Genomic DNA, 25,834 nt, shown 5'->3' on the forward strand with positions numbered 1-25,834 from the left:
TGTGGGTGCTGCAGCCAGCAGCACCCGCCGTAATGTAAAATATAGGCATTGTGACCACCTTGTTGGCGGTTGCATTGTAATGCCTACTATGGGACCGCCGACAGCGTGTCGGGCGGTCCCAATCCTCGATACGATGGCGGACGGATTGAAGGCCGTCAGCCATCGTAGCCAGCCCCTTTGTTCGTAGCATGTTTGCAAACATGAAAAGGGAAACTAATTCCCAAATGCAAAATGAAACATATCAAAAACAGTTTAAAACAAGCCCGTTTTTAAAGAACAAAAAAGCCGCAGTACCTCAGAATGTGTGGAGACATGCAGAAAGAGTCTAGCTATTCTCTACCTAAGGAGTGCAAAAAGTAATGTTCTCTCTGCTTGTCATTGCAAGCTATTAAAATAGAGAAGAAGTTATAAAAAACAACCCTCGGGTATTATTGCTTTAAACAGCAGCTTCAGTTACGCCCCGTTACCTGACCTGCATTTCACCTAGGCTTCTGGCTTTGGCAGCAGGCACTGTGATGTCAGAACTCGACTGTAATAACTTATAATAGTCTTTACTTTATAATCTGCGACTAGATGCGTCAAAAGTCTCTGAGTATAAAGAAATTAGTGAGTGCCGATCTACTAAAACAACCTTCAGACAACCTTCACACCTCGAAGGGGCTCATCGATCTACTAAAACAACCTTCAGGCAACCTTCACACCTCAGAGGGGCTCATCGATCTACTAAAACAACCTTCAGGCAACCTTCACACCTCGAAGGGGGTCATCGATCTACTAAAACAACCTTCAGGCAACCTTCACACCTCGAAGGGGGTCATTGTACTCATCTCTTCAGCAGTCTTGGGCCGTATCATACAGGGAATACCTTTTAAAAGGTGCACCCGGCACAAAAAAGGAAAATGCGCAATATTAAGATGAATGCACTGCCCCCAGGAAATCTGCGAACTCACACAGCCATGGGGACAGAGCAGTCATGGAAAAACGCAGCGGCTGCTTTGAAGCCGCTGCGAGTTTCACAGTGCAGACGGCAACCCACCTGCACTTTTAAGAGAGGAGATAGATCCCATTGCAAGCGGGTGAAGTGAGTGTCTGCACCCATCTGCAAGGGGATGTCTGGGGTCCATAGGACCCGCTTTTTCCCTTTTTCCCCTCCAGAGGGCTGTCATCAGGGGGTGCACTGAGAGTGCCGTATTACAGAAGTGCCGCGGGGGTAGAATGGGCCTTTGGGCCCACTTTGCATGCCCCCGAACATTTTGGTATTACAGAAGGGGCCGCCGATGCTTGTGCGTCCCCTGTGCGTACCCTTCTGTAAAACAGATAGTGCTGGCACACATAAAGCACCAGTGCTAACATCAGAGGGCATTCCCTCATTTGTATGGGGGGTGTGGCCCCATGCAAATGAGGGAATCCCTTTGCCTCTGCGCCCGCACCATATTACAGGCATGGGCTCAAAGGCAAAGAAGCTGTCAGGAGGCCGCTAACAGTGCGCCCCCTGATGACAGTCCTCTATAGGGGGCAAAGGGAATCCCATGGGCCCCTCAGACATCCCCTTGCTGGCGCGTGCATTCACTCACAGCACCTGCCTGCAAGGGGATCTCTAAACCCTCTTAAAAGTGCAAGTGGGTTGCCACCCGCACTGTGAAACATGGAGCAGCTTCAAAGCAGCCGCTCTGTTTTTCACATGAATGCGCTGCCCCAAACGCAGCGCGAGTTCACAGCTACCCTGTGGGGAGCACATTCATCTTAATTCGGCACATTTTCCTTGTTTGCGCCGGGCACACTTTTTAAAAGGTGTGCCTGGCACAAACAAGGAAAATGCGCCGCTGGTGTGCTAGCCTGCGTTGCGTTACATGCGGTGACTCATAGACCCTGCCTTTTCATCCCAAGATTGAAACTGCGAGACGCATGCAAAGCTTCGCTGGCTGGAAATATTGGCTGGATTAAGCGTCACCTGCAGCCGTGATAATGATTTAATGTCCTCTTGGTGGGAAGTAGGACTCGCTATAACACCCCAGACATAACCCTTCTTTACACTGTCATCAGATGGTTGGATGACTCTCTCTAAAATCGAGGCCTTGGAGGAAAAACTTATCTGAAGTTTGAAAACTATGAATGCACCTAGCCACAATCCTTCTCAGTTACTCACCATCCACTCAGCTAACCATAATCTAACCCAGAACCATAATCTTCTAGTCACACACAAACTTCCCTGTACTACCTCTGGGTTTTGTGATATTGTAACTAGCTTGGACCTCATCACTGGAATCATTCACCTCCCCACCCCGGCCCCTCTTTCACCCTCCCACTGATCTGCACTCCATCTCCTCTCTACCCTCTTTTAAGATGGCGTCTTTAAAAACAAACGAAGTTTGACTGATCACTCATCACGATTCGCTATGAGGGGTATTGTCTATAATAAATGCCTTGGAGCGTGCCCAGGAAAATGCCTCAGGGGATTGTGTTTGTACGGGAAGGTGCGAGAGTGCATGCGTTGGCGCTAGGCAGCACATTGTGCGCCAGTTCTGGGAAAAGGCAAGAAGGCACTGTATTATTTTAAATGCAGTGCATTCCTGCCTTTACCCTATCATGCAGCACAGCGCTGCACGGTGACTTGCTGCGCTGCGTTATTTCTACATTAATATACCCCATGAAATGTATGTGAGAGAGGGGCTATGGAGAGATGAGGGGCACTTTTGCCCAATGGTAGTGACGGATTCAGAGGAGGAGGTCATGGGGGGGGGGGGCAAAAATGATTGTCGCACTGGGCGCCACCAGAGCTAAAGCCGGCCCTGTACGATCCACATGCCAATCTTGTTCCCATGAAAACACACACCCTGTGGGAATATATTCCTGTATATGTGGTCTTGTAATGAATGCAATATCTTGTATTGCCACTCACTTTCCAACCCCATTAACACCCTCCTGTTTGCTAGCCGACAAAGTATTTCAAACTACTCACTCACTACAAACCCTATTGTCATTTACGGAATTGCGGGACTGCCCTTTCTGCTCTTCTATGAATAAATAGATGAATAAATATTGCATACTAGGAGGGGTGGGTGTGAAGTATTTGTCAGGCAGTGTCTTCAGCAGCGACACAGTCGTTGTCTTGTGATGAACAGCGGTCTGGAGACACAAGGATGCAAGTGGCGATGAGGCTAGAAGGTGGAGTTAGGTGTGTCGCTATGCTAGAAAATGGATTTAAACAGGTAGTGTCTCTAATGTGCTCTCAATGATTTCAGGGCCATGTTCTGGTGAGTCCTTTAGTCATAAAGTGAAAGGTAAAAGTGTCCTCAATAATCCTATCAAAGTTTTTCTTTTTTCACATTTTTTTGGGTTCTTCGAATGCTAAGACCTTTTGAAGAAGCGTAATCCTCGCTATGGCTCCATTGACCCTTCGGAGGATGCTGAGAATGAGTCCAAGGACCAGAACAACCTGGACCAGAGGATCAGCATCCCGGATCCAGGGATGGTGAGCGACAACCTATGGGTTCCATGTACCCTATTTACACTACATACATACCCTACATACGCTATCCACCGGGGTCTGGGCGGTGCTACTCCGGGCCAAAGGTACCTCAGTTAGACCACAGAGGCATGTTATAGGGTCAAGAACTTTAGGATATAGATATCCTCTTATAAATGACCCAATAACATCCCAAGAACATCCCTATAAAGTCATATTAGCACATTGTTAATAATATATATTTATATTACAATCAATAGCTCAATAATATTACCTCACCATTCAAATGGCATTACTGCAGCAACTCATCAGCATTTCACTAATATCTTAGAAACATATCAAAAGTCTACATCAATTGCACACCATTAACATAGTCATGAAATATTAATAAAGCTTTATTCCTTTTTTAACAGCACTTTAGTTACAACGCATCAACAATTTCACTCAAAACCTTGTCCTCGATTTCCTCATTTATTAATTCTTAAAGAAGAAAGACCTTCCCCAACAATCATTGGCAAAGCCATTTGATCGGGCTTACATTCCGGGTCTTGAGTAAAACATAAATAAACAGTTGCAGGGTACGATCAATATTAGAAAATAGCTCTTTGTATGCAATATATCTATGAGGTTGTTTGATTTCTAATGAATCAAATACCTTATGGGATTTAAAATAGTCCCTCATTCATTGGATTGCAAGCATTCCGTTGACGGCGGACTGATCCGCCAAATACACAATCTTGTGGGCCGAGAGGGAATCCCCAACCGGCGTGGCTCCATAGCCCATTCTGTGTATATTTTTAAGACTGTGTAGCATTATGTCTTGCAGACGTCTGTGCTGTCAAGCAAGACCCAAAAAGATAACAAGTCACTGTACAAAGCGTAACAATAGTTACATAAATAGACATCAGATTAAAAGCAGTAAACTAGTTCCTGAAAAGTGTTGATATAATGGACCTGGAATAGAATTAAAATTAGAAGGTGAACTAATCCTATAAAAGAAGTAAGTGCCTAACACTGAGAAAATCCTACAAATAGTCCTTGCCAAGTAGGGACTCCCACTAAAAGCCAGTAATCGTCGGAAACCCCCTATTTATAGAAATGAGTATTAAAAGTCCATGAAAGGGCGTCATGTGATTGTCTATATGCACCTCATGATTGGCCCGGCAGTGACACAAGGCACTGCATGTAATTAATAAAAAACAGAAGATGGTGGTAAGCCAAACAGTATAGTGCATCAGTAATTCAGCCTGGAACACAGAGTCCAGAAGGTTTTCCAGAAACAGAATGAGACAAAAAGTGCTTACTCTTTCAACGGATAAGGTAGGCTGCAGGAAGACACTACCTGATCATGTCAGGATGAGAAACACAGAAAACTAAAGAACAATGCTGGCATTTCACCAGAAGAGAAAGTGAACAGAAAAAAAGGGAGTGAGGAGAGCCAGTCATTGACAACCGTGGGAAAGAGAGGACAAGCAGATGACGTCATGGACACATATGTAGTTTATGGAAGATTACATTTTGAATAATTGTCATCAAAGGGAGAGAGATGGTCTCTGGGTCAAAGGCCAACAGTAGGTAATGGTACCTTCTCATAGGTCTTTGTGTTGTTGGGGCTCTGTTGGGTGGAGAGGTTGGTGCAGTCAATCTGACATAATGCAAAATGGCTGCACACAAGCACACTCCAAAAATGTGCTTCATCAACATTACGGGAGCAGAATTAATTAAATAATCGAGCTAATCCTTTTGAATGGCTGTCGTTGTAGAGATGGAGGCCCACGAGAGACAGCAGACCTCCATACACCGTCCACATTACAAAAGGGAGATTGGATGGGGCAGGCCGCAGTCCTTAGTGCCAGTGTGCGATTTTTGCAGAGGAAAGGGGTAAAACCCAGGGTACCATGCTGCCCTAAGTTGGCCTTACACATGCGTGAACTGTCTCACCCTAGGGAGTAGGCTATACCCCTATACCCACAATTGAAAGTTCCGTTTGAGAGGAATAGGGCAGACACTGTACTATATATCACAAAATTCACTATAGCGTGCTATTTTGAAAACTCATGACAAAGTGGTGTAGTACGTTTCATGAGGTACATGAACAAATACAAAGATTTATCTTATACTACTCTTCAGAACCACACTGAACCATCCTCATATTTTCTCCAGTTGGCCTTTCCCTCTCTAAACCCATCACTCGCCCCCCCCCCTCCCCTATTAAATGGCTTTTGTGCCAGTACCATCTCACCATCTGTGGTCCTCCTGTTTCCTCTTGTTGTCACAGCCCGGTTTCAGCTTCCGAAAACTCTGGGCATTCACCGGACCTGGCTTCCTGATGAGCATCGCCTACCTGGATCCTGGGAACGTAGAGTCCGACCTGCAGAGTGGGGCCATTGCCGGGTTTAAGGTATGCCAGTGGTGCTGTGCTAGGGTGGGGGTGGGGTTCTTCTCCAATAGGACTGAAGGAAGCTTCCACTACCACACTTGAACTAGAGAAAGATTCTTAAATTGGGTAGATAATGCTTCATCAAGAGCTGATTGTACCAGTGCCTCTTGGGTACATATTTCTGGCCATTATCAAGAGCTCAATGAGTCTTGGAATCATGTCTGGACATTAGCAAGACTTAAGTGAGTCTGCGCTTCATATATCTGGATATTATAAAGAGCTCAGTGCATCTGAGCTACATATATCAGGGCATTATCAATAGTTCAGTGAGTCTAGGCTTCATAATACTGAACATTATTAGTAGCTAGGTGAGTCTGGGCTTTAATTATCTGAATACTTGCAGAAGTTCAGTGAGTTTGGCCTACATACATCTAGGCATTATCAAGAGTTCAGTGAGCCTGCGCTTCATATATCTGGATATTATCAAGAGCTCAGTGAGTCTGGATACATATATCTGGACATTATCAAAAGTTAAGTAAGTCGGGGTACATATATCTGGACATTAAAAAGAGTTCAGTGAGTCTGAGTTTCATAATACCGGACATGATTAGAAACTAAGTGAGTCTGGGCTTCAACTATCTGGATACCAGCAGAGGCTCATGGGTTTGGCCTACATACATCTTGGCATTATCAAGAGCTCAGTGAATCTCAGTTAAATATATCCAGGCTATTCAAGAGAGCAATGAGTCTGGACTAAATATATTCAGACTCTTCAAGATCTTAGACTGGGCGATAGAGCTGATGAATTAGGCTCATCTTCATCAACGGAGGAGTAAATCTGGGTTACATCAGATGCTCAGTGAGAATGTGTTAAACTAAGCCCTCAGTGAGTCTAAGCTACTTGATCTGCTTAGTGAGTCTCAACTGTGTCAAGAGCTGATGAAATGTGTTGTGTGACTCTGGGCATTATCGAGACCTCAGTCACTGTGGGATTCATTAAGATCTGAGTTAGTTTGAACTTTCTCAAGTGGTGGAGGGTTGGAGACGTCATCAAAACTCCAGTAAGCCTGTACTTCATCGAAGGCTGAGTTCAGCTACATGAAACATTGACTGGATCTGGGCTGCGTGAGGGCAAGAGGGAGTCTGGACTTCGGCAGCAAGTGAGTGCATCTGGTCATTATGAATGGGTGAGTGAGCCTCAGCGTCACCGACAATGAGTGAGTCTTATTCTATATCAGGAACTGAGTGAATGGTGTCAGCAATGAGGAGCTAAGTAAGTTCAATCACCATCAAGAAGCGCCTCTGAGTGTAGCCATTTTTGAAGTGCGGCTGGGATTGACAATGGCCAGACTGGTAGTGTTTGCTTGTTTAGCTGTCATGTCGCCTTGGTGTTCAAAATAGCCATCTGTCAATGTAGTCACGATCAGTGACCTTGTGACGCAATTTCCTGTGCATCAAATGTCAATGATCATCTAATGTATATATCAAGGAGAGCTAGCTATAAGGATAGTGCTCCTAGTGTATGTTTGTACAGGGGAAACGCATTTGTGTTTTTAGATGACCCTCACTCACCAACCTGGTTGATGGCATGCTTCATCATCGGGTCCCACCCAAGGTACCAAGTGTACCTTGGGTGTGCTTCATCGCCTGGATACAGCGGAGAAGGTTTTGTGCAATGAGTGTGCAGTGAAAGTAAATGAGTGAGAATTAAAAAACTGTCCAAAGGGTCCCAGGTAACAAAATGGACTATTTTAATGTTTGGCCCCTTGGCAGTTGTTAAAAAGGAGAGGCGGATATCAGTGGAGGTCTTTAGTAACTCCAATATCCTTACCGGTCAACATGTTTCAGCCAGGCTCTCTTTATTGGGCTGGCTTTCATCAGGACCTTATGTGAGTGAATATTAAAGTGGTGGTCTAAAAAATAGTGCATTGAAGACCGTCTCTGTGGCACACATGCTAAGGTGCGTTATGTGGAAGAGCATGGTTTCCTCAAGCGGCGCATTCTCAGAGAATTTCTGGAAAGTACCCCATGAGTTCTGGGTGGGGGCCCGACCTATAGTCACACGTTCATCAAAGTCAGGGACCCGCCTCCGTACCTACTTCGGCCGCATCGGAACTCCGATGTCATTTCCTATGATGTCCTGACTGACAATAATTAGAAGTTTTGAAAACCTGATAAATGTTCACTTTTTGTTGATCACAACATGTTAGTCTGATAGCATCAAAAGAGACTGGAGCAGCTACTTGCACTCTGTTGCAGTCTGTAATATGAAAGAGTGAGATTGAGTGATAGAAAACGTAAATTTTACCTGACCCAACATATGTGCCCACTCTCAGTCACCTCCTCTGCCCCTCTCTTCCTCAGCTTGTTTGGGTTCTGCTCTGGTCCACAATCCTGGGGCTCCTGTGCCAGCGGCTGGCCGTGCGCCTGGGTGTCGTCACCGGAAAGGACTTGGGAGAGGTTTGCTATATCTACTACCCCAAGGTAAGCTGCCGGACGGGATCCCTCTCTGGTCCCATTGTGTTCATTGGGGTGTCTGCCTTGGTTTGAGATGCACCAGAACTTATGCACAGCTGATGATTTCTGCCCACACCAGCAGGAGCCCCTGGAGGCTGTTTCACTGCTCAGCACTAACCAGACAAGTTTGAATCATACTCTATGTTTTTAATAGTGAATGTATTAAGTTTTCAAGGCTGACAATATAGAAAACTAATCACAGGTATCGACACACTTACCTGACAGACAGACAAGTATGAGTAAGTAACAAAGATTCAACGAGAAGAAACAAAATGGCAGCAAAAGACCAATTTCTTCATCAAACTATTTTGTCAATTCCGGCAGCTTGATTATCTTGAGAGCAAAGTGAAGTTGACTAATCCATTCATCAACTCAAGGTGATGTCACCACGTCCTAGTTTGTGCAAACCGGGCCCCAGGTCAGTGTGTGGCCCTCTAGTGACCTACCGCTGCATGCTGGGAGGCGAGGATCAGGTGGAATGAAGCCGCCATGGGCATCTCCTCACCTGAGACCATTTATAAGATCCACTCTACCAGAGGGGCCACAAGAGTCTTGTCTGCCATGGATCCATGGTTCCACCACATTTCAGCTGCCCAACACAAATCTTATCATTTTAAGAGAAGAGGGAAGTTATTGGGTCTGTGAGGCTCTGGCTCAGCGAGGTTTGCTGTTTTCTTTTGTAAGGAAAAGCCAAATGCTGCTTCTTGGGAGGGGTTTCGGAGGAGACCACTCATGCATTGACTCGCCCTACTTAATCAATGTTGTATGGTCACGTCTGTTGACAAGAACTGTCATCTCTGCTTCCCTGCGTGGAATGATATCTGTTTAGGGGCTGTGAAGTTTGCTGCTCGCTTCGCAGTGGAGTTACCTCTGTTCATTTTGTGATAGACGGAGGGGATAGGACGGTGGTCGCCATGTTCTCCTGGTTTGTGCTCACTTTTGTAGGCAGTGAGGTGACGTCATGGCTTGTGTAGGAGCCCAGAAGACCAGACCTTGTGTGAAGGGCGTATTCACGAAATGTGTATACGTTTGTGTTGGGACAGGGTAACATAAAATGAGGGGTAATGTGGTTATGTGTGCCTTCATGGATTTATTTATTTTGTGACTTAATTACTGGATGCCGGTGCAGATGTTTTGAAGGCTGTGGTTTGATCAGGGCCTGCGACACATCTCTTCCCCATGACTACCGCAGCATGTGACAAGCCAGCCTCACATGGCTTCCTTCATGAGTATCCCATGATTGGCACGCTTCATCTCACGTATGTCCTGTTATTCTTTCCACCGCGTGGGTGGGATGAGGATACCACGCGTTATTTGAATTTGTCAACATTACGATCAGTTCCCGCTCCTTTTCTATCTGCTTCTCACTTTCCACCTGTCACTCTCTCCTTGTCTCCATCTCTCATGAGCGTTCATGCGAGGGGGGGGGGGGGGCAGGATTGATGCAAGTGGCCTCAGAGCCTTACTTACCCTGTAAAGACCCCGTAAAGACCTGGCATGGATAACACGAAACGTTTGAAATCAAAATGTGTAAATACATTTTGGTTGCAATGATGAGGGGGGAAATGTAAGAAATAAAATATGGGTAATTTCCGGCTAGTGTGTGAAGTAAGGAGTGCGTGTATGTTCAGAGTTATTCCTTCAGGATGTGCGTTCTGCTTTCATCTAGATTCTCCAGGTGTGGTCGCCGGTGTCACAAGGATGAAGACCGCACCAGAGTAGGAATAATGGGATATTTACAGTGGAGCCAGTCGGATGAGGCATGACTCGTGGTGTCCCGGCTCAACTGACACTGGCTTGGACCCTACACAGCTGAGCACAATACTGGCTGCAGAACAGAGCATTCCCTTCTTTGACATCACCACACTGAGTCTAGTAATTGTATCTGAGTCCATCCTTCATTCTCTGCCTCTACAGTTTGCGTCACTTTAATCTGCTTTCTATTAAGTACCAACACATACAGGCAATCCCTGAGTGCCCGAGGACCCGATTGGTGGACAGTGGATGTGGGTTCAGTTCTATTGGTCACTAGCCACAGCCGGCTTACAGTCGGAAGTCCTTTACAAGATGGCTGACATCCAGCTCTAGGCGAGACAGGTGTGAGGTCCATGATTGTGGAGGAACTCACAAATGCCTGACAGCCCAGAAGTGGCAGATGTGTAGGGCTGCAGAAAGGCCATGTTCTGGCTGTGGTGCGAGTCTGTAAGGTAGATCCGACAGCCTAGGATGCTGGGCTGGAGAGGTTGCATACGCCCACCAGAGCATCACTACACTGCATTACATCCTACAGTATCTCCTCCCAGTCTAACTCCCCCAGCCATCTCATAATTTTTGGAGTGCAAGCTTCTCCATCTGGATATGTTTAGGCAAACGTAAGAGAACATGTTGTTACCGAACTGTCGGTGATGTTATCCTCATAGACTGCACCTGCCTGTCGCTAACCCCTGAGGGGCTAATTTACAAGCCCCTTGCGCCGCCAGTACGTCACTTTTAACATGGGAAAAAGTGATGTACGGGCGACACGAGGGGCTTGTAAATTAGCCCGACAATGTTTTGAATCGCAACAGAACTCTGTTCGACTGCACCGAAAAATTATTCAGGATATTTGTGTAACTCCATTTAATGTGGGTGGGAAACCAAATTTATTTTAAATATGATGTTTTATGTCGTCTAATGTGGTGTTCTAGGCAAGTAAACTCTCAGCCAGCCACTTCCCATCCATTCTGTGGTGGTGACACGCTACTGGAGTGGAAATCTGAGCACTTACAGAAGCCAAGCACTTCCAAATAGAAAAAATCGAGTGGGGTTTTTAGAAGCCAACTCCTGCTGCAATGGGTGCTGGGGCCACCCCTCCCTGATGTGTACAGGAATGCCTGTCAAGATTCTCCACCTTCATTCAGTAAACACCTGAGCACATGTACTACCTGAAGAAGGCCCTTTTAAATGCAGTGTCCCGCGCTTCCTCATCGCAGAGGACATGACCTGCAGGGCCATCCTACAAATTGCCTGTCCTCATGAAATGCGCCCAGTCCATGTATCCCCAGGAGCTTCCAGTGCACACCTAGGATGTTGCATAAATGGGTCCTTATGTGAACCGTGAATTTGATTCTTGATCAGACTCCTATATATAGCCGAAACCTGTGCAGGTAAGAGCGGTGGGGCAGTGGGGTGTGTGGGGGGGATTTCGATGGACGATGCAGAGCGAAAATTAATTATTTATTTAGTTTTCCCTCCTTGTTGTCTGTCGAAACCCCCCTCACCACCCCACCGCCCCACCGCTCTTACCTGCAGGGGCTGCGGCTGGCTATATATATATGTGTATTGGCTCCCTGTGGGTAGGAGAATTACATTTGCAAGTGAGTGAGTTTCCTCCACATGAAACAAAGCCTGACAGTTACCTCTTCTGTGTGACTCTCTTGGTTGTACAATGCTTCTCCGTCAGTGTTTTCAATGGACTCACACAGCATCTTTCTGGATTCTACAGTCTTTCCGTTCCTTTTCCTCCAGGTTCCGCGCCTCCTTCTTTGGATCCTGGTGGAGCTCGCCATCATCGGCTCCGACATGCAGGAAGTCATCGGCACAGCCATTGCATTTAGTCTCCTCTCATCTGGACGGTAAATTCATGCCTGGTTTTTTTCTTGCCCAAATTTGAGGACAGATTAGTGGACATATGGATCTCTCTAAGGTACAAATCTGTCAGCTGAAAAGATCATTGTAGCCAATTAGATTCACAACTGAACGCCTTTGGTTGTCGTGAGACGGCGACATGGTTTTCTTGTGTAGTGTAGTGGTAGGACCAGTTATTTCACGCCTGTTGTTAGTATCTGGGTGGAGTGCTCTATGTGTATTACAAATCTCCGCCCAATCTAATTCTCAAAGACATCTTAGGGATCCAGGTTTTTAGCAAATATGTGAACTCCTGTCCGAGCATTGAAAGTGAAGCTCTCAACGCATACTCAACATTAACAAACCCAGGAAAGTCCAGTTCTGGTGTTTTAAGTGGGACCTGGGTAAGGGTGCAATACTGAGAGGTCAGAGAGAGAATAATTGATTAAAACTCCTACATCCATGGAGCACAGTAACACAATCAACAACAGAAAGCATGTGCAGCAACATTGGCAAATCTCCATTCACTGGAAGAGTGCATGGACAGTGCTGTTTACAGCAGTGCAAGCTTCCCTCACACACAGAGAACATGTGCAGCACTATTGGCAACAGGAAAATCGTTATTCCACCACATATCCCACATGACCCCTCTTAGAGCATATTCCCCTCCTAGGATATTCTTTCCATTCCATTAAATAGTTTACTATTCTGTAGTAGGCCCAGGGCAATTTCTTTCCCTTAGTGTGCTCCCAGCGTGACCTAGTGCAAGTTTAACCCTCCGGTTTTATACCCTGGTGCAAACTATAAATGGCTCTCCTTTCACCCCCTCGAAAGGTCTAAGTGCCATACTCATGCACAGAGTTTCATACACGCAAAAGGTGATGGGAAAAATGACTGCCAGTCTAATTAATGGCAATCGCTCTTGGTAGCATTTCATCCAATTTTTAGGTCGAGCCTAGCATTGCAGCGCATGCGCTGCACGCTCTCTGTGGCATATTGGCATATTGTAGTAGGGATAGATGTGGATGTGCCGTGGAAGCTCCGCCTATATTTTTCATTCGCTGATGTCATCGTCCTATGGTCACCGGTCAGCGAGCTAGTCACACAGTCCTCAGTAGCTCTCCCGTAATCAGTCTGGATCATGAGACTCAGTGACTTCTTCAGAGTGTTGCCTGAGATAAGCAGTGGTTCTAAGTCATCCTTAGGTCTGGCCCTGGTGATCTACAAACTCCTCCAGAACTTGCCAAACACCGGAGGTGATAACGAATACAACACTGTGGTGGCACAACTAGAAGCTTATCTCAACCCTCAACTAAACTCGAACCATCAATGACGCGCTGTGCACACAGTGAGCGGGAGTAGGGAGCTGCGCTGTGCAGACAGTGAGTTGGAGTAGGGAGATGCAGTGTGCAGACAGTGAGCAAGAGTAGGGAGATGCGCTGTGCACACAATGAGTGGGAGTAGGGAGATGCGCTGTGCAGACAGTGAGCGGGAGTAGGGGGATGCGCTGTGCAGACAGTGAGCGGGAGTAGGGAGATGCGCTGTGCAGACAGTGAGCAGGAGTAGGGAGATGCACTGTGCAGACAGTGAGCGGGAGTAGGGAGATGCACTGTGCACGCAGTGAATTGTAGTAGGGCGATGCAGTGTGCAGACAGTGAGTGGGAGTAGGGAGATGTGCTGTGCAAGCAATGAGTGGGAGTAGGGAGAAGCGCTGTGCAGACAGTGAGTGGGAGTAGGGAGATGTACTGTGCAGACGAGTGGGAGAAGGGAAATGCACTGTGCAGACAGTGAGCGGGAGTGGGGAGATGCGCTGTGCAGACAGTGAGTGGGAGTAGGGAGATGCACTGTGCAGACAGTGAGCGGGAGTAGGGAGATGCACTGTGCATGCAGTGAATAGGAGTAGGGCGATGCAGTGTGCAGACAGTGAGTGGGAGTAGGGAGATGTGCTGTGCAAGCAATGAGTGGGAGTAGGGAGATGCGCTGTGCAGACAGTGAGTGGGAGTAGGGAGATGTACTGTGCAGACGAGTGGGAGAAGGGAAATGCGCTGTGCAGACAGTGAGCGGGAGTGGGGAGATGCGCTGTGCAGACAGTGAGCGGGAGTAGGGAGATGCACTGTGCAGACAGTGAGCGGGAGTAGGGAGATGCACTGTGCATGCAGTGAATTGGAGTAGGGAGATGCAGTATGCAGACAGTGAGTGGGAGTAGGGAGATGTGCTGTGCAAGCAATGAGTGGGAGTAGGAAAATGCGCTGTGCAGACAGTGAGTGGGAGTAGGGAGATGCACTGTGCAGACGAGTGGGAGAAGGGAGATGCGCTGTGCAGACAGTGAGCGGGAGTAGGGAGATGCGCTGTACAGACAGTAAGCGGGTGTAGGGAAAGGCACTGTGCAGACAGTGAGTGGAAGTAGGGAGATGCACTGTGCACGCAGTGAATTGGAGTAGAGAGATGCAGTGTGCAGACAGTGAGTGGGAGTAGGGAGATGTGCTGTGCAAGCAATGAGTGGGAGAAGGGAGATGCACTGTGCAGACAGTGAGCAGGAGCAGGGAGATGTGCTGTGCAGACAGTGAGTGGGAGTAGGGAGATGTGCTGTGCAGACAGTGAGTGGGAGTAGGGAGATATGCTGTGCAAACTGTGAGTGGGAGTAGGGAGATGCACTGTGCAGACAGTGAGTGGGAGTAGGGAGATGCGCTGTGCAGACAGTAAGTGGGAGTAGGGAGATGTGCTGTGCAGACAGTGAGTGGGAGTAGGGAGATGTGCTGTGCAAGCAGTGAGTGGGAGTAGGGAGATGAACTGTGTAGACAGTGAGTGGGAGTAGGGAGATGTGCTGTGCAGACAGTGAGTGGGAGTAGGGAGATGTGCTGTGCAAGCAGTGAGTGGGAGTAGGGAGATGGACTGTGCAGACAGTGAGTGGGAGTAGGGAGATGCGCTGTGAAGACGGTGAGCGGGAGTGGGGAGATGCACTGTGCAGACAGTGAGTGGGTGTAGGGAGACGCGCTGTGCAGACAGTGAGTGGGAGTAGGGGGATGCGCTGTGAAGACGGTGAGCTGGAGTATGGAGATGCACTGTGCAGACAGTGAGTGGGAGTGAGGAAGGGATAAACACTGTCCGGATAATGAATGCAGCAGAACTACTGTGCAAAATACTCGGTGGCTGGGGGAGAAACATGTGTCGTGGCTGGGGCAGGGAACATTGATTATTCATTTTTATTATGTACACTTTACGCAGAAAGTCCAGACGCATTGATAGATACATGTCACTTGTCTAACCTTAATCTGCTCTAATACAAATTCCACTCCAAACGTAATCTACAAATGTAGATACTTTACTTTCTGCGTGTCCCCTCTAGAGCCTACGGCAAGGTCCATGACTGGCAGCCCCAGATTCGGGTAAACTACAAATACTACTCCACCGGAGTAAGCCTGCGTAGGGGGTACAGCTTATCGGACGGATACTTTCCCCTGGGCCCCCCCTACTCCCTAAGCTTTAAACTCCATAAACGGGGGCTGCAATTCCTCATACTTGCGCCCTGATGCGCATGCGAGGGTGGCCACTGGCCTACTGGAAAGAGTGACTCCCCTGGCCCCCGCACTCCGACAGCCTACTGACCGGCTGTCACTGCCCCTGGAGTTACATGGTGCTGGCCGCTAAGGGCCGAAGACTATGCTTACCAATCATGACCTTACCACTGACCAGGGACACATTACTAAAATACGACAAAATTACTTGCAACATAGACCTATAAACTTCACATATTACTACGATCTTGAACGGATATCACATTACATAGTAAAAAACGCATTCCACTAAAGTTACCTGTAACAAAAATCATCATATAACACACACTTTTATTACCAAATTGCCAAACATATCACAATTCACTTTGAAACATATCCCAGATACCTGCAACAAAAAGTTAGGCACAACACTTATTCTTGTAATGCACATTCAAACTGCCTGCCCTAGGGGATGGTGGGTGGGAAAAACAAGTTACGGGCCGCCGATGGCCTGGGTGTGTTCCGGTGGGGGCGCGAGGAACAAGAGACTGTTCCTGCGCCCACCGCCCCCTTTTAAAAGGGGGCAGTGAGACCACCAGGCAGGCTGGTCTAAACCAGCCCTCCACCACGTCCGGCGTTCGTGTGAACCGGAAGCACTTAAAGTGCTTCCGGTTCACCGCCGGGATCTGGCGCGACCACCATAATGGCGGCGCACGCTAGATAGCGCTTCGCCTTGCCCATATGGCCTGGTACTTGCGTAAGACCCCTTTTTTAACGAAGAAAACCCCTGAATCCGCCCTTAGATGGATGGGTACCTCCTCCCCCCCAGGGCAAGCATTTCAAACCACACTGTTCTTGGATTAGGGGGAGTGACCCCCCAGGCGTTTTTTATTACATATTAAAAAACATTGTTTCTTCATTTTTATTATGTACACTGTACGCAGAAAGTCGAGATGCATTGATAGATACATGTCACTTGTCCAACCATAACATGCTCTAATACAAATTCCACTTATAACGTAATCAACAAATGTAGATACTTTTCTTTCTGTGTGTCCCCTCTAGAGCCTACGGCAAGGTCCATGACTGGCAGCCCCAGATTCGGGTAAACTACAAATACTACTCCACCGGAGTAAGCCTGCATAGGGGGTACAGCTTATCGGACAGATACTTTCCCCCGGGCCCCCCCTACGCCCTAAGCCTTAACTCCATAATGGGGGCACTGGCAGCCCCAGATCCTGGTAGAGCTAAAAATACTACTCCACCAGGGTAAGCTTGCGTAGGGGGTACAGCTTATCGGACGGATTGCCATTATGTTGAGAGCACTCAACACAGCCCACTCGAATTATACGAGGGCACATTCATATTTGTTATGCACTGGAAGATTAAGTGAACTTCTGCCTTACTCCTGTGCAGTCGTGCTAAGATGGACATGATAATACGTGGTAACCACCCCACGGTTACACACACGCTGTCACACTTGATAACACCCATGCGGTAACACTTACGTGGTAATACCCCAAAAACGCCCATATGGTAACATCACTGCAGTCCCTCCATGCAGTAACAGCCACTTTGATAACACACGGTAACACTCATCCAGTAACAACCACTTGGTAACACCTAAGTGGCAACCCTTCTACGGTAACAACCACTTGTTAAAACCTACGTGGCAACACACGGTCATGGTCACGCGGTAACACCCACCCCGCGATAACACCCCCATGGAAAACACACTAATGCGGTAAAATTCAAAAGCACTAAACACCAACGTGGTAAAACCCACAAGGTAACACCAACGTGGTAAAAAACCCACGCAGTAACACTTGCTGTCACAGATTAAATTGTTTTAGGGTGTAAATTTCACTAAACCTAAAGCAGAAACGGTTTTCCCTACCTGTGAACCTATTCACAAAGGTGTCACCGAGACCCCAATAGCGTGAGCATAGGCAAGGGGCTTTGTTCTCCTTGCTTCGCGCAGTAAAGTAACTGCAAAATATGTCTTTAATAGAAGTTGTGGCACTACGTTCTTGAAGGGGAACCGAGAACCAAGTTGGTCCCTTAAGCAACTAAACAGAAGTGACCGGCTTTTATTTTTAAATGCATTAGCATAATACCAAAAAACGCCGTGTGTAAATGCCAAACACGCTCGTTGGACAAATTGAGGATTTAGAATTGCATATCTATCTGTGAATGTATGATAGGATTTCAAAACGATACCAAAGCAACATAGCCATCAAGAGCATACAGACACCAACTGTGCAGTTTCAGATAGATTTTATTACATATTAAAAAACATTGATTATTCATTTTTAATTATGTACACTTTACGCAGAAAGTCCAGATGCATTGATAGATACATGTCACTTGTCTAACCTTAACCTGCTCTAATACAAATTCCACTCCTAACGTAATCTACAAATGTAGATACTTTACTTTCTGCGTGTCCCTTCTAGAGCCTACGGCAAGGTCAATGACTGGCAGCCCCAGATCCCGGTAAACTACAAATACTACTCCACCAGAGTAAGCTTGCGTAGGGGGTACGGCTTATCGGACGGATACTTTCCCCCCGGCCCCCCCTATGCCCTAAGCTTTAAACTCCATAACGGGGGCTGCAATTCTGCTTTCTTGCGCCCTGATGCGCATGCGAGGGTGGCCACTGGCCTACTGGAAAGAGTGACTCCCCTGGCCCCCGCACCCCGACAGCCTACTGACCGGTTGTCACTGCCCCTGGAGTTACATGGTGCTGGCCTCTAAGGGCCGAAGACTATGCTTACCAATCATGACCTTACCGCTGACCAGGGACACATTACTAAGATACGACAAAATTACTTGCAACATAGACCTATAAACTTCACATATTACTACGATCTTGAACGGATATCACATTACATATTAACAAACGCATTCCACTAAAGTTACCTGTAACAAAAATCATCATATAACACACACTTTTATTACCAAATTGCCAAACATATCACAATTCACTTTGAAACATATCCCAGATACCTGCAACAAAAAGTTAGGCACAACACTTATTCCTGTAATGCACATTCAAACTGCCTGCCCTAGGGGATGGTGTGTGGGGAAAACAAGTTACGGACCGCCGATGGCCCAGGTGTGTTCCGGTGGGGGCGCGAGGAACAAGAGACTGTTCCTGCGCCCACCGCCCCCTTTTAAGAGGGGGCAGTGAGACCGCCAGGCAGGCTGGTCTAAACCAGCCCTCCACCACGCCCGGCGTTCGTGTGAACCGGAAGCACGGTACACAGCCGGGGTCTGGCGCGACCACCATAATGGCGGCACGCGCTAGATAGCGCTTCGCCTTGCCCAAACTACTGTGCAAAATACTCGGTGGCTGGGGGAGAAACATGTGCAGTGGCTGGGGCAGGGAGCAGTAAATGAGCAGAGCCCAGTGAACTTTCACTCCTTTACCATAGGGGTGTGGGGGTCAAAGTCCCACTTGTAAAACCCTTGCACAGCGGCTGTTCGTCTGGAGTTCTTTCCTGCTAATGGTTGCATACCTGGCAGGATGTCCCAGTGAGGTGCACTTACTGCTGACATTGGTGTGTGAACTGCTGGCCACAGGTTCGAGTCCGAGGAACCCTTCATGCTTGAGAGGATAACAATGAGCGCCAAATATCAAACTGTACAAGCAGGCCCTGTGGTGTACACTCCCCAAGTGAATCTTGTAATGCATATTAGCACTTGAGAGGATGCTGGATGCCGACATGGGTATCTCCACCCTGCCCCTACAGTGTGTCCAGGGTCACATCACCCTCACAAACCACTCATCTGATCTCATTCTGCCGACCCTCAGTGTAAGCAATGACTCACTTCCCGCGTGACGGCAGCAGGCCCTGCTGAGCAACTAGCAGCACATGTAGCAACCAGCAAAAGTGAAAGCGGCGCGTTTCCCGGGGTTGTGCACGCGCCGCTCGTGAGTCAGTGTCAGGTGATTCACCATCAGCAGAGCATTGGGTGTGGTGAGAGTGTCGGGACTGACCACAGCTGACCTCCTTCCTCTTCTCCCTTGCAGGATCCCCCTCTGGGGCGGCGTGCTCATCACCATCATCGACACCGTCTTCTTCCTCTTCCTCGACAACTATGGTGAGTCTGGGGTGAAGGTGAAAAGCATCAACAGCTCAAGGATTCAGAGTGAGAGCAAGAAGACACTCCAAGATGGCGGCCCTGATGCGCCCGCCCTCAAACATAATGTTGTATTTATCAGGGACTGTGAAGTGTTCCATAACCATACATTAAAGAATGGCGTATTCGGCTCAAATACGAGTTAAAACCTGAAAGAATTATGCAGGGATGGCAAAGTAACGCCGCCCTTCCCTCCACCTTGAAGCCGCCTCTTACCTATCGCAGAGTTTTACATAAGGAGGGATTGCTTGCATCTGGATCCCATATAGGTTTCTGATAGCCACCTCCGTGTAATCGTTAAAACACCCACACAAGACTCTTCTTTATTTGGCTGCGGTGGCCTGTTTGCCGTGGAGTTTGTGTTGACTGCACACATGCAGACCCCATCACCTCCATTATTGTGTAGTTAATGGGCATTCCCCATTCTCCCAGCACTAAGGTCTCTCAGTAGGGGAAATGACCTCTCTCTGTAGTCAGGGCTACCAGGGGCTCCTCCAAGGATATGTAATGCCCTCTCTGAAATGGCAAATCTGGCAAATTGGAGAGAAAAATCCCTGGCACTAAGTTAAAAATAATTAATTGTGCAATGACACTACTTACCACTCGCTTTATTTTCAGAAAAGGCCACTGTATAAATATAGGTTTGTAGAATCTCTTCATCACATTATAGAATATATTATAAAACGGAACCTCACTAATGCATTTAAGTTTTGTCATTCCTTCCTCCTATAAACTCCCAACTTGTGAACATTGCATCGAGTAGCCCCAGTACTCGTCAACACCTCTTTCCTTTCTTCCTCCATTCACATCCTTTTCCTTGCATTCCCCAATCTCCCTCATTCACACCCCAGCTAGCAGCCCAAGTGCCTGTCAGCGGTGATGGATCCCCGCTGTGCATGACCTCCTGAATTCATGCCTTTATTTGCCATTCAGTCCATGACCCCACCCCTGCATCAGCCTATCCCTACTCCAGGAGCGGCCCGTGCAGGTAAGAGCGGTGGGGCAGTGGAGACGGGTGGGGGGATTTCGACAGATGACCACGAGGGACCTCACTGCCCACCGCTTTTACCTGCACTGGCCGCTCCTGCCCTACTCCCTGTCTTGGGACCTGTGCCACTTTCCCGTACTTACACATGGAGGAGACTGGCTATCGCCGTACTTCCCCTGGGTCCCTACGCTGTGGTCTGGCTTGTTCTTTGCTCATGGGGTATGCAGTCAGCAATGCCTTGGGACCAACATGGACACACGCCCTGCATACCTGCTGCATATGTTCACTACATGGATATACTTTCATCCTCTATTTTAACATGAGGTCTTCGGGAGGGTCCAGGAGAACATGTGTCATCAGGCAGCATCAAAGGAAGCAGAAGCCACAAAGTTAAAAAAATAAAAATAGGACTTGAAATATAACCTTAATGAAGTCCCCACTCTGATCAAAATGCTACTGTGAAACAAACTGAAAACGCATAATGTAACACAACTCAGACAAGATGAAAATCCTAAACTAACCAGACCTGAAATAATTACCTAACTAAAAGACAGGAAGAAGAGACAGTGCCAAGGGTGCTAAACAATTTCTGCAAATAAATAATGTAGTAATTAAATAAACTCATCTGCGTCTTGAGTTAGGTACTTCTATAACTTATCTACTGCTCTGGAGGACAGAAACACCTTACTGGCTCTCTCCTTGGTGTCTGCTAATGAGTCAATGGAAAGGTTAGTTACCTTAATAGAATGTACAATTGACTGAAAATACGTTCTTTGTTGTACCAGTTGTATCTCACCTCTCACATCTTCTGTCTCTTCCCTTTCAGGCCTAAGAAAGCTGGAAGCCTTCTTTGCGTTCCTGATAACCATCATGGCTTTGACATTTGGCTATGAGGTAAACAAGGCAACTGCCTCCCTTGTCGTTGTTTGGGGGATTAGCTAAAACAGGAGGACAGAGAAGACATCATCTCAAATGGTAGAGGATAAAAAAGGTACCCTCGTGAGGGAGGCTGGAATCTGTAGCCACAAAAGAATGAAGAAGATGATCCCAAAATACAGATGTAAAATCAGAGCACCTGTGAATGTGCTGGGAAAGTTGCTAGGAACCTCCAAGAGTGATGCCGAATGAAAACTGGGAAATAGTAGGACAGATAATGTGTATGACAAGAGAGTAAACACAGTGAGAGACAGACAGGAGATGTGAACACTTCATCACAGATTCAAGAGAAGAGAAGACTCCAAGAGGAGAAAAGAGATGAGATCCTTCATAGAGAGATACTGCATAAAACTGCCCACCGCTTCCCTAAAAAAAAAATAGGATGACAACATTCCAAAAAGGATATAGGAGAACAAAAACTTCCAAGACAAGAATAGAGATGAATTCCTTTTCAAGGGATACAGTGTAAGAATCCCCCATCCCCAAAAAAAGAAAAGCGACAAGAGCAATCCAAGAAAGATACAAAAGAAGATAAATACCTAAGAAGCAGTTTCTCCTTGAAAGATAAAGAGGAAGAGAGCTGTTCAAGAGGAAAGCAATATATAGAACCTTTTAAGAGGGGCAGGAGAATAGAATACTCAATGAGAGATACAGTGAAGGGACACTTACCCAAACACACAGAAATAAAGAAAGTGAGCAATCTCCAACACAAAATACGGGGGGATGGAGAAAAGAAGGAAGAACCACCAAGAGTAAGGGGGAAATTAGAGCCCTTCAAGATGGGTGCAAGAGATAATCAGATGTAAGAAATGGGGAAGATGAACACAGGAGAATTAAAAACTCCGGCTTGCGAATGTGGAGCTTTCACCGTGGTGATAGAATATTCTCCTTCATAAGGAGATGAGTACCCTCCAACAGAAACAAAAAACATGAGAATCATCCATTAAGCAAGGTCATGAGAGCCTTTTTGAGAGATAAATAAGAGAATCCTACAAAATGAGATGTGAGAACATTTTGGAGAGTTACTGGAGCTAAGAAGCCTCTAACAAAGATAAAAGAGATGAGAATCCTCCAACTTAGAGACCAGAAATATGAGCCTTCCAAGAAGACTACAGGCCATGACATCCTTCCTAGAGGGATGAGACACTTTCAAGAGTGATACAAGAGATAAAACCATGACAAAGAGTTACAGGGGATAAATCCTCCAACAGAGATACAGGTAATAGGAATCTTCCAAAACAGGTACCGGAAACGAGAATCCAACAATAGGGTTAGAGGAGATAACATCCTTCCAAGAGGGCTACAGGAGATAAGAGTCGTCCAGGCAGGAGCCACGGAACGAGAACCTTGGAAGAGTGGTACATGGGATGGAAATTCTCTATGCAAAATACAAGCAATGAGAACCCTCCAAAAGGGAGACAAGGCAAGATAACTCTCAGAGAGAAAGACAAAATGAGATCCTTTCGGGGGAGATGAAGACAATCAGATCACTTGGAGAGGGATATGGAATATGGGAGCTTTTTGAAAAGGCTACAGAAAAATAGTATGATTCAATAAGGATGTAAGAGATTAGAAATTCCCTCATAGAGACATTCAGACGATAAAAGTAGTAAAGGAGGAGGGACCTCTCCAAAGGAGATATAGAACAATTGGATACATCAAGCGGGAAAGATGCACGAGATAAGAATCACCCAAGACGTATGAGATGAGAAAACTTCAAAGGGAATGCTGGGGATACGAACATCATCCCTTTCACCGAAAGACAACAGATGAGATCCCACCATGAACGGTACAATATAAATATATGGGGTAGAAATCTCCTAGAAGTTTGAAAAGCACCAAGAGGATGAATAGAGTCAATGAGAAACCTCCAAACTATAGACTAGAGATGCTGATTTTCAGGAAGTGTGCAATAGATGAGGATCTATGAAGAAGGAAGGCAAAGATGAATGTTCACAACCGTATGAAGAAGGCGCAACACTGATAAGTAGAAGGCATGAGAGTTGACCTTCAAAAGGGTTTAGGAATAAGAATTCCTCTCAAATGAAAGTATGATGATGCAGTAATCGGGTAGGATATATGGCTTGTTAGGAGAGAGCCAGGGAGTCAGAGATAAAGTCCTCCTTGGACATTGGACAATGAGAAGAGACTCTTCAAGAGTAATGTGGGACATGAGGTTGTACGTCGTTATATCACAGTCAAAATATCACCTTCAAACGTTTTGTATCCACTATATTGTCTCCTACTATGACAACATGATAAGTATATATGTACTATCCTTACCTCCACAGGCACTGACCTCGAATGACATTGATAATGCAATAGTAGGTGATGCAGAGGGTGCATTATTTCATTAGGTTGGTATTTTGCCTGTGATATAGTGCGGGTGTCTGGGCCATGAGCTTGAACTTGTGCAAAGTCAGGAGTACAGTCCTCAGTAGGATCCTTTTTGGACACCCTGCGTAGATGATAGGGGGGACAACAAGTGGCTTAGATTATAGGGGGGGACAACAAGTGGCTTAGATTATAGGGGGGACAACAAGTGGCTTAGATTCTAGGGGGGGGAAACAAGTGGCGTAGATTATAAGGGGGACAGCAAGTGGCTTAAATTATAGGGAGGGACAACAAGTGGCTTAGATTATGGGGGGGTCAACAAGTGGCTTAGATTATAGGGGGGACAACAAGTGGCTTAGATTCTAGGGGGGGACAACAAGTGGCTTAGATTCTAGGGGGGGGCAACAAGTGGCGTAGATACTAGGGGAGACAACAAGTGGCTTACAAGAAGAGGAGGTCATGGGTTTAAAAATCTGAGCGTAACGAATCTTGAAAATAGAAGTCTCATTGCGCTTCATTTCCTAAACCTCTCTCTTAATCAGAGAAAGAAAGGAATAGGTGTGAATTTGATTGAATGTCTTAGTATAATTGGTTTTAGTTTCTATTAATGAATTAATGTTTTAGATGTGTGATGTATATATTGTTGTGTATTTGTGCAAGATACAGGTGATACATTTTAGAAATGGTGGTGTTATATGGTAAAACAAATTCACCGATGTAAATAATATAAGTGATTCGTGGGACTGTCCTGTTTCTATATAATTATGGATTAACTCAAGTGTAAAGAAATGTAATTTGGGAGTGTCAATATATTATGAAGTTATGCCTGAGAACCTAGATACCTTCACATTAGAAAGTCCTGCCCTAGTGAAAAAAATAGATGAGGACTGACGACATGCGTTTTGTATCTGTTTGCGTCTCTGTTTTTTTTTGCCAGTATGTAGTGGTAAAGCCAGACCAGGTTGAGGTTCTGAAGGGTATGTTCATCCCATACTGCCCCGGCTGTGGATCTGCAGAGCTGCTGCAAGCTGTGGGCATCATTGGAGCCATCATCATGCCACACAATATATACCTCCACTCCTCTCTGGTGAAGGTAAGTGGGACTATGGTTATCAATTCAATCATACAACATTGTTTGATAGGAAGGGCACAAGGTCAAAGATCAGTTTCACATAGTACTGAGACTGGGATATCCAATGCCTGTCTGCATGACAACAAACCCTCAGAACTTTGCATCTCAGCATTTGTTGTGTGATCGCAACACAGTGGATCCTAGTCACTAGCGCCAAGAGACAGACTCAGATCGGCACTGTAGATGGGAAGCAACCACATTCACCAAGACTCCATCGAATATTTATGGTGGGACATATGTTGCCCAGCACAGAAGACATTCAAGTGAAATTTGTAAGCTTTTTTTGGGAGGAGGACAGTATTGGCATCACCAGAGTTCCAGGGAAGGATTACTACCTAGGGTAATTTCACCAGACACCAGCAAAAATGGGAAGTCCTCTCTCTTCACCCCCCCCCACCCCCCGGTTGTATAACAAGTGAGATTACTACTTACTACAAATGAGGGGGGGGGGGTTTCAATGTCCATGGATCTCATAATGATTCTTGAATATAGAAAGGGTGGAGAAGCTTTGCATGTCTTGAGAAGAGGCAGAATATAAAGAGGTGCATTGTGTTAAAATGCCATGTCTTCAACTTTTAAGAAATTTGAGAATTCAGGACTCTTTTTGGCCTATGGGGAAAAATATGTTCAAGTGATTACAGTGGGGTAATGATAGGATCCACCTGCAAAGTGTGGCGATGTGGCCAGTGTCCCCTGCGAATCTCACCGCCTCGGGAATAACTGGCTGTATGAAGAACTTAGTAAGATTGTCTAAACCAATGGTATCTAATGATGGAGCAGGAGGCTGACCCATGCCTGCTTTTCAGGCTGTCAACATAGGCTAATTTATGTAGAA

At 46.5% G+C, this 25,834-nt stretch overlaps 1 protein-coding gene across 2 annotated transcripts in view; it reads left to right on the forward strand.

Annotated features, from left to right (window-relative positions):
* SLC11A1 (solute carrier family 11 member 1) overlaps positions 1-25,834 on the forward strand; it is a 206,210-nt gene that overhangs the window by 99,600 nt on the left and 80,776 nt on the right. For both annotated transcript variants that reach the window (XM_085650027.1, XM_085650028.1), the window contains exons 2-8: positions 3,354-3,472; positions 5,745-5,867; positions 8,211-8,330; positions 11,871-11,977; positions 19,500-19,570; positions 21,424-21,491; positions 24,805-24,960. In XM_085650027.1, coding sequence (XP_085506153.1) covers positions 3,354-3,472; positions 5,745-5,867; positions 8,211-8,330; positions 11,871-11,977; positions 19,500-19,570; positions 21,424-21,491; positions 24,805-24,960 — 764 coding nt within the window. The remainder of the gene's footprint in view (positions 1-3,353; positions 3,473-5,744; positions 5,868-8,210; positions 8,331-11,870; positions 11,978-19,499; positions 19,571-21,423; positions 21,492-24,804; positions 24,961-25,834) is intronic.

The sequence above is a fragment of the Triturus cristatus genome, chromosome 3_2 (genome assembly GCF_964204655.1).
Source record: "Triturus cristatus chromosome 3_2, aTriCri1.1, whole genome shotgun sequence".
NCBI lineage: Eukaryota > Metazoa > Chordata > Amphibia > Caudata > Salamandridae > Triturus > Triturus cristatus.